Here is a 9,214-nt window from a genome sequence, read left to right on the forward strand (position 1 = left end):
TGTCCTCCTAAGCCAAAGATATCCTATACCCACAGCAAAGGCAAGTTATACTGCACAGGAATCAAGATGATAGAAATGTCCAGGATTTCAGGACAGTTCAAGGAAGGAAAATGCACCATGAAAGAAGTGCTTTTCACCTGAAAAGCTCTCCATAATCACTAATCACAAACACTGGGCAGGAATAGCAATGTTAGCCTCTGTTTTTCAACAGAAGAACCAAGGAGTACCCACAGAAAGTGCAAGCCCCTCCACATCCTTTCCACACAGCACGTGGTTATGTAGAGCTCACTGCTATGCAAAGTTTTTTGATGCCCAAAATAGAAATGCTGTTTGATAACTGAGGTTGTGTAGCTCTTTCAGAAGCTGCTACACACGGTGACCTGAATACAAGCTCCAACTTCACAGTCCAGTGACAGCTGAAAACTGTCACAGCTGATAGATGAGGGGAAGGATCAAACCCAAAGATTTGCCCATGTCTTGTGTTTTTTTCTTACACCACCTAATGCCCAGAGATGGAGACAGGACAGGACCAACAGCTAAGACACAAAACCTGCACATTCTGTATCCTCACTATGTTTTTATCTTCCTACATGACAAAGCCATACACAAAAAACATGGATGACACAATGAATTTCAGTGAAAAGTGAAGTATATTCCTCTCTCAGCTCTGTAAAATACAGGCCTTTTGGGAATCTCCTTAGAACAACGTTTTCATAGAGGATTACAGTTTATTTGTATCACTGTCCTCGAGCAAAAGCCAAAAATTCCAATGGAATTAAAATGTTTAACCTTGGCTTGAGTCTACTGTCTGATAGGACCAGGTTCACTTTAGTGCCACAAAAAGATTAAGCCAAGTAATTTCCAAGACAGCGCCTACTGTATGCAAGGGCTAAACTTGTTCAGTGCAACTCCACATGCTGTTTCCAGTTAAAAGTCAAATAAGCAGATGTCAGAGTGAAAAGACAAAATACAGATATTAAAATTAGACTATCAATTTCTGCCAGCAACTATGTGCTACCTGTTGTTATTTGACCCACACCACCATTCAATATTAACTCAAAAGCTACTAAAATGTTTATTATGTTCACCCCAGTATAGCACATAAACTAGTCATTGAATTTTACTGCAGAAGGTGTTAATTATCTGGCTTGTGCATTGAATATTACTACAGTCATTATTATTCTAACTTCTTGATGCAGTTTCATCAGCAACTGTTTACTTTCCTTGTAACTATTAAACATGAATGCTTCTAACAGCATTTGCAACAATACACCAAATCTGCGTTCCATGTATCCATTAAATGCCTTTCACTTAATGGTTTTTAAGGTTTTGGCCTCAAAAAGTTCTTCTCCAGAGTCAATGCGCTCCTGATTTGGATAACAGCTTTGTTAATTATTCGCACGCTATTTTTCTTTGTTGCAGCGTATATTAAAAGAATACATGGGTTACATTTTGCTTGCTGAGTGTTCAGTCCATCATGGTGCCAAGCATCATGAGTTCCTTTTGCAATTATTATTTTCAGTACTTCTGGGTGGATCTACTGTAAAGATTCACTTCAAGAGCACAATAATTTATTTTTCTTTAATAGCCAGTCTGAAGATGAATCTACTCTTTTAAGCACTTTATTATATGGTCTCCAAAGAAAAGATTTTCTTCCTGGCTTAATTTGCTGTGACAATAGAAGCACTCTCTGTGCAAGAAGGGGGCTCTTCCTGAACTAAACTTGGGTGCAGTCTGACAAAATTTACTCCCAAGTAAGCTGCTCTCCTACTGTATACACATATAAACTTTTTCCTGTACACTGGCAAGTAGCTCTTGGATACATTAATTGTACATCAAGCCACCTGCTACATCTCAGCAATTTTTTTTCACAACAGACATTGTAAAGTTTTATGATCGCTCGATGTTTTGTTACTCAGTGAGTTGTTCAGTAAACTAGTAATTTATCTTTGAAAAGCTATCATTCACTGAAACGTGAAAAACAAACAAAAGGGCCAACAGCATGCCTGTGCAATGTTCAGAAATTGCCTGCAACTTCTAACAAGCAGGAAGGGAAGGCATAGGTAAGCAATAGTGTGACCAAAATCACAAAAGCCCTCTAACTTGGTATAGAAACAAATGACTGCTCCCCAAGCAACAAGACCTTCCTTGACTGAGTGGAACAGGCTCCAGCAGGACTCACTCTTTAGAGGCATGTTTGGCAAACATCTGTAAATATTCTGTTGAATTGGCACACAACCACTTCATTTACCCATCTGCAACCTAGACTCAGAGGATTTTATCCTAAATGTTGACTGTTCCTATGGAAACCTCAGTAGCAACCCCACCAGCTACAAAATGCACCCTCAGAGTCAGTGTAAGGGCCCAATTCCCATCTTTTTAGATTTATGAAGTCCTCTTGAAAACCTGGTTTCCAATTTCAAGCAACTCTCTCATCTCCAGATTATATTTTTACAGTCATTTACTGGACAGAAAATCTTTACAAAGGGACAAATTCAGAATGTCTAAATCATTCATTTTTTAGATTTGAAGTCAATAGGAATTTTAGCTTAGAATTAATATACTTAATATAATCCGAGAAGGTTAAGTACAATAAACATCAAACTCAAATGAAAAAAGCATACACATAAATATTTAAACCAATGATATCTGTAAATACATTTTTTGTATTTTCCTTAAGCCTAAGTCATCCTTTTTATATTTGAATTCATTTATAAATGGCCTGTCATTAGCAGACATTGAACTAGGTGCAAAGATTTTATTACAGTAGGGAGATGCATGAGCAGGCATAAATTTCACCCCGTAATAAGTAGAGTATGCAATTTAATTTGATCAAGAATAATTAAATTTGTACAAATTCAGGAAATGTATTCCAGAGAGGACAAAACTTCAATAGGTGAAATACATGTAAATAGGCAGTTTTACATTTGAGCAAGAGAAACAGACCATGCCTCAATTCCCACCACAGGAATTACAGTATTTAAGCAGTCAGAGCTGCTTTTAGAACCTACATGAGAGAAACTTCAAGGACCTGATCCCACAGCTCTTACTGTCTTTGTCTTTTGGTGGGATGTAAGGAAAGCAGTGGGGAGGCCAAATTTTTTCAGAATTCAGATAAAGACACATACCTACTGTATATTTTACGGACAGGACACAAGCTTCCATTTCAAACAGATCCTCACATGGCTGTGCTTAGAAACTTTTTCAAAATTATTAGCAACCAGGAAATACCAGACAAGCTATTTCATGGAGTAGGAAATTAGCATGGGACTATGCAGAGATTCCTGTTCACCTGCAGCCCGGATTTCAGACTTGCTGCTTTTAAAACAGGTTTTGTATTTGAAATTGATGTGAGATTGATACTAATTTCCTAAATGAAATCCTCCATCGGTAATGTATTTATAGTAATGCCAATTGCCATCTACTCTCCTGTCAACATCCCTGACTGTGTTGGAGAGATGCTTCTCCTTGGGAGTGAATGGAGAGGAAACCTGATCCATCCTCTGTCTGCTGGACTGCCACCAGGAGTGAAATGTGATAGCAATTCCCGCCATGGGGGCATCTCGTACTCCAGCCAACACACCTCCCATGGGCACCCAAACAGCTGGCATTTGGCAAAAAAAAAATCTATTCACTGCTGGACTTGCTTCAAAAAGCAGCCAGAGATAATCTCCTTTCCCACTTCTCCTCAGGCCCCAAATTCTCCCCATGACTTTGCCATTCCCTAGCTGAAGATACCCAGTTTGGAGGCTGGGGATGGTGGTGGGAAAGCCAGGAGGACAGTGTCTTACTATAACAAGCCCTGGTTCGGGACTTATGGTTTGGAGCAGTTTTTAACTATTTGTGAGAAAAAGTCCCTTTGGTCTTGCACTTTTTAAAGTCCCCTCTGTGTGTATGACAAGCAGGAAGGACAGAGTTAGACAGAAATAATTGCAAAAGCAAGTGAGACCCAGGGAACCTGACACATGGCAAACATTTTCACCAGAGACAGAACACTGCAGATATGTGGGGCTTCACTGATTGTAGCACCATTGCACTGAGGAACATCCAAAAACATTCAGTGGCTGAAAACAAAGCCACATCTATTGATTCCCAAAGTTTTTCTCCTCACGAAGAAATCTAAAGAGGTAAATAATTGCAGCAATCAAACGCAGCTCCTCTATCGAGGATATCAAATCTGAAACCAAGGGGTTTCAGCCAAGCATAAAACCAAAGCCTCCTGATGCAACCCTGCCAGAGACTTGCACACAGCGCTTCGGACTCCCCATCCCTCCCTGCCGCACTTGTGCCCGTGTCCGCAGCTCCGTACCGGTGCGAGGCCCCCGGGGACGGCAGGGGAGCCCGGGAGAGGTCCGCACACGGACGGGGGGCTGCGGCCAGCGGTGGGGAGAAAACGCAAAGCAGAGAACATTTGGAAAGGAGCCACCCAGTCCCGTCTCTGTAAATAGACCAGCTCTAGGAAGGGACAAAAAAAAAGTGCAGCAGGCCGAAAATAGCTAAATAAACTGCAATTACAGCCAGCGTTAGTTGCCTAACCTGCTGGATTTTCTGCACGGTTGGATCAGCGGCAGATGCTTCCTCATTTGATGACTTTTGAGACTGAAAAGCCCAGCGGGTCCCGGAAAGTTTGGCGGCACGGGGGCGGGGGGCGGTATCGGACCGTGCCGCAGCGGGGATGGGGTCAGCGAGCTGCCGCAGAGGGGGAGCCGCTCCCACGGCCCCCGGGCCGGGACGGGCATCGCGGCACCGGTCCCGCGCTCGCTCCCGGCCCGAGCGGAGATGATCTGCCGTCAGAGCAACAGCGCCTGTGACCGGGCGCCCAGCTAATCCGGCCAAGCGGATTATTAGCCTCCTCAGACACAGAGCCGCAGCTCGGCGCTCCCGGAGCGGAGTGCCAGCCCGGGGCGTGCGGCTCGGCCGGGCTCGGCGTCCCGGCGGCTCTGACGGGATCAAGTGGGAGCGGAACGGAGCAGCGCGGACTGTGCGGGCGGGCAGCGACCCCGCGGACCCGACCGGAGCCGTAGCACCCGCCAGGGCCCCACTCCGCGCCCCCTGCCCGCTCCCCCTGCCCGCCTCGCTCGCTTAGATGAGCCGCCCCCACTCCTTCAGAAGAGGGGCTCAGCCCTCCTCGGGCCAGTGCAGCCCTCGGCAGGCAGGGTGGCGGCGGGGGCAGTGCCGCTCCTGCCAGCCAAATCCACTCGTCGTCCCATCCAGAGGGAGCAGGGAAGTGCGGCAAAGTCCCCGGGGAGGTGGAAAGCTGTGCCGCGGTTGCCTGGCACTCCGAGGGACACAACTCGGCTTTAGGGGCCGATATCCTGACAGCCTGCCCTCCGCAAGGAAAGGACACGAATATTCAGGAGTGGACCAGCGTGTGTGTGTGCGGAGGGGCACACGCCTCACCCCCCGATATGCAAACTGAAAGGCCTAGAAATCACCAGCCCTCGTCCTGCCCCTGCCGCCCCCCTCCAAATCCCTTCCTCAGGAGCATCGCCGCTTGCCCAGAGCACCACGGCGCTGGAGCCGCCCCCCGGGCTGGGAGCGACGGCAGCGGGCAGGGCAGGCAGGGCCACGCCGCCGCTCTGCCCGTCCCCGCGGTCACGGCCCTTGCGTGCGCGGCTCGGGCAGGCGGAGGGGCATCTCCAGGGGCTGCGAGAGGGTGCTCGGTCCTGACCCGGTCTGGCCCATCCCACCCGGGGGGGCACACGGCTAGAAAGTGGCCCCCGGCTGGCTGCAGTGCTAAGGGACGAGTGAAGCGAAGGGCACTTTGCGGGAGGCTGAGCGCAGCCTCCAGCGGGGCATTTCAGCCTCTTTGGTATGCTAAGTGGCTGCTTTTCACTGCTGCGGCAGCGGCGGTGGGGAAAGGGGCGAGACGAACTGGCAAACGGAAGCCGGGGGCGGGGAAGGGTAAATCCGCCGAGGTGCCCACCTCGACTCTGCCCCGGACCTGGGCTGAGCAAAGCAGCAGCCGGCAGACCGGCTGCCTTTAAGGAGAGAGAGGGGTGCGAGCTGCCAGGGCTGCTGCTTGTTGATGTTGGGGTGTCAGGCAACGAGAGCCTATGATCTACTACACTGCAGTGCCAGCGTCAGGAGCCTCCTGCTCAGGAGCTGCCACTGCAGGGCAGCCGGCACACACACACACACCAGCGCGCACACACGGCATCCCTCCCCGCGCAGCCCGGGCTCCGGCGGCTCTCGCAGCCTCCCCAGGCACGCAAGTGCTTGCAGACAACCTGCCGGCCGGGGCGAGCGAGCGAGGCGGCGGGGGGGACCAGAGGCCGGCGGGAAGGGCCGGTGTTTCCCCAGGAAAGCTCCCGGCTCCCCCGCCCGCCGAGCATCCCTTCTCGCCCACCTTGCTCGCCGAGCCGCGGGCTTGGCCGCACGGACGCCCCGAGCAAGAGGGATGCAACAGCAGCAGCGTGACCCCCAGGGACCAGGCGGCCCAGAGCACCTGCATTTGCATTTCTTATGTAATGTACTGCAAGTTTCCCCCTCGGAGCCGGGCTGAACCGAAGCGCATGATCCCGGCTGCCAGGCAGACATAGAGGCGGACGCAGAGACACCGGTGTGTGGCACGGAGGGGTCATCCCGGCAGCGAGAGGCGGAGGAGCAGCACAGCCGACCCGGCGGTGCTGCTGCTGCTGCCACTCGGCATAGCTGGCTGAGTTGCCGTCTGGGCACAAGCCCCAACAAAGTGTCCATCCCTTTCCTCACCGCCCTCCACCCTCCTGGCCTTGAGTGCCGAGGGTGAGTGGTAACGGGGAGCCCCCAGGCCGCGGGAGGGGGTGTCTGGCTCGACTTTAGAAAGCCGAGCGAGGCGGTGGGTGGGTGTGTGTGCGTGTGGGGTGACATACTGCAAGCTATTCAGAAAGTGCCGTGCAGGACGCGAGCCCCGGCACGCTCGCCCACCGCAGGCAGGGCCGGCTAACACCAGCACAGGAGAGGCAGTCTCCTCTTCCCAAAACTGACTGACTGGGGGGCTCCCGCGGTCGGGAGTGGGGGGCTCCACCACCTTCCCCACAAGAAGGGTACTGATGTAAAAGTTTCCTCCTTGGAAATAGCACATAGGAACTAGGAGATGCCGGATGAGCGAGGGTCGCCTTTGATTTTATGTTTTTATCCCTTTTCGGTGGTGACAGAGGCTGAAGCTAATACAAACCGCTCCTTGCTTATTCATACACGTATGCACATGCATGTCCCTGCTGGCCTCGATATATCCCCCCTTCTCCCCTCAGCAGGATTGCAGATCTACCTCGGCGAGCAACAGACAGGGTAGCATTAAAGAAAAACAACGCATTGCAATGGATTGCTTACCAGTTGGGTTCTTGTTTTTCTTAAGACTCTTGCCACAAAGACACTGCAGCATATGCGATCCTTTGCTGAAAATGTTCCAAAGAAACCACATTGATTTGGGCGAAAAGCAATCCAGCAGCTTATACACCCTGAGAAAGAAGAGATCCTTGTGGTTGCATAATAATAAATTGAGATCAGTTCTCCTGAAGAGGGGCACCAGTTTTATCATAGAAAAAGCGATTATATTCCGATCTTCTCCCAGTTTTTTTTCCTCACGTGGTATATTTCTTTGAGACTTTTCAACGGATGCTTTTTTTTCAGCCAGGCTGAACGGTTATTCCCCCTAGACCAACAGTGAATTATAACCAAAAGCGTGGAGAGCAAATATAAGGAATCCCTTTTTTCAGCGTGAAGCCAAACGAAAAGTAAGGTAGTGAAATCCCAGCCGAGGCCAAAACCTCATCGGAGACACCGGCAAAACGCGGAAGAAAGATCCCCAGAGAGAAAACCATAGCCTGGTACTTGACTGCTAGGAGGATGGGTGGATCTGCAGAACAAAAGCCACGGCAGGATCCATCCTACTGAACGACTGCCATTGTGCAGCCCCGCGGCGGGAGAGCGCACCGCCAGCACCCGGCGCAGCCCGGCTGAGGCGCAGAGAGCGCTGCCGGCCGCGGGCGCGGACCCCGCCCGCAGCCGCCGCCGATGCCCCGCAGCCCCCGCCGCCGCCCCGCGACGCCGCCCGCCCTCGCCCGCGCGGGCCGCTCGCCTCCGGCCCCGGCTGCCGCTGCGCCCGCTCCGCCGCGCAGGAGGCAGCACCCCCGCCCCGCGCCGCCCGCCCGCCGCAGCCTCGGCGCCCAGTCGCCGGCGGGCGCCGGGGGAGGAGCAGCCGCCGAGCCCCGCCGGCCCCGATCGCCGTCACGTAGCCACGTGCGGCCCGGCCCGGCCCGGCACCGCCCGCGGGCAGCACGGGTGGGCTGCCCCGGGCCAGCTGCCCAGCGCGCACCCCTGCGCCCCTCGCCCGGAGCGCCCCGGGCCCTGAAATCCGTCCGTCCCCCGAGCGTGGCTCTTGCCCGTCTCGGCCACGCCGCGGTCTCAACGGCCAGGAATGACCAAGGCGGTCGCGAACTGAATAAATCAGCCCGAGAGGGGTGTTTCTTTCTGCAACTTGCTGGCACCGGACCTAGAGAGTGTCCTAGTGAAATCTGGGGTTGCCCCAGCAGAGGCAAGCACCGTATGTCTCGCGGTGTGATGATGCCATGAGCGGTGGAGTCCTGGGCCGGGAGTGGGGTTCCCGAGTACCACACACAAATGCCCAGAGAGGCAGCGCTAACACAAAGCACCTGCTGCACAGCCAAGTTGACAACACGGCCGTGGGCAGCCGGACCGGCTCCTGAGCAGCGCCAGTCAGTGCTCTCCATAGGCCCACCCAGGCAGCGCTGCCGTGTCTCCAGCCCTCCCTGGCCTCTGCCGGAGGGCTGCACCAGACAGCCCAGAGCGATTGCACCCACGCATGGCAGTAGCGGTGCTGGAAGAGCTGGAAGTTGATGCCCATGTACTCCCTCTCCCCTTTAGAAGCTCTGTCGACTCTTTGGGTACTGGAAGATGTTGGGAGATAGGACAGAGAGCATGAACAAATGAGGGAAAATACTATAAGGTAGTAGTAAAATAAGGAGCTGCTGAGAAGAGGGTGGAAGGAGAAAGCAGGTGGGAGAACACAGGACAGTGAACAGCTCCCTCTCCTTCTCCTCCATCTCTCTCTCTCTCCTTCATTGCCAAAGCAATCTATATCTTCATGATCATCTTTACCTCTTTGGGGAAATGTTTGCTCTTTGACCATTCTCTTTTTCCAGTGTCAGAGTACAAACTGGAAGCTCCAGGACACTGTTTTCATATATGGAATCTGTAATAATATTCACATTCC

General features: G+C 52.1%; 1 protein-coding gene across 3 annotated transcripts in view; it reads right to left on the reverse strand.

The window, feature by feature from the left end:
• FGF14 (fibroblast growth factor 14) overlaps positions 1 to 7,522 on the reverse strand; it is a 378,304-nt gene extending 370,782 nt beyond the window's left edge. For 2 of the 3 annotated variants that reach the window (XM_026793609.2, XM_005487262.4), the window contains exon 1: positions 7,312 to 7,522. In XM_026793609.2, the coding sequence (XP_026649410.1) occupies positions 7,312 to 7,519 (208 nt within the window). In that variant the 5' untranslated portion in view covers positions 7,520 to 7,522. The remainder of the gene's footprint in view (positions 1 to 7,311) is intronic. The other variant, XM_026793610.2, reaches the window with a different exon arrangement.
• Between the last annotated feature and the right edge of the window lie 1,692 nt (positions 7,523 to 9,214).

This window comes from Zonotrichia albicollis, chromosome 2 (assembly GCF_047830755.1).
Source record: "Zonotrichia albicollis isolate bZonAlb1 chromosome 2, bZonAlb1.hap1, whole genome shotgun sequence".
NCBI classification, from domain to species: Eukaryota; Metazoa; Chordata; class Aves; order Passeriformes; family Passerellidae; genus Zonotrichia; species Zonotrichia albicollis.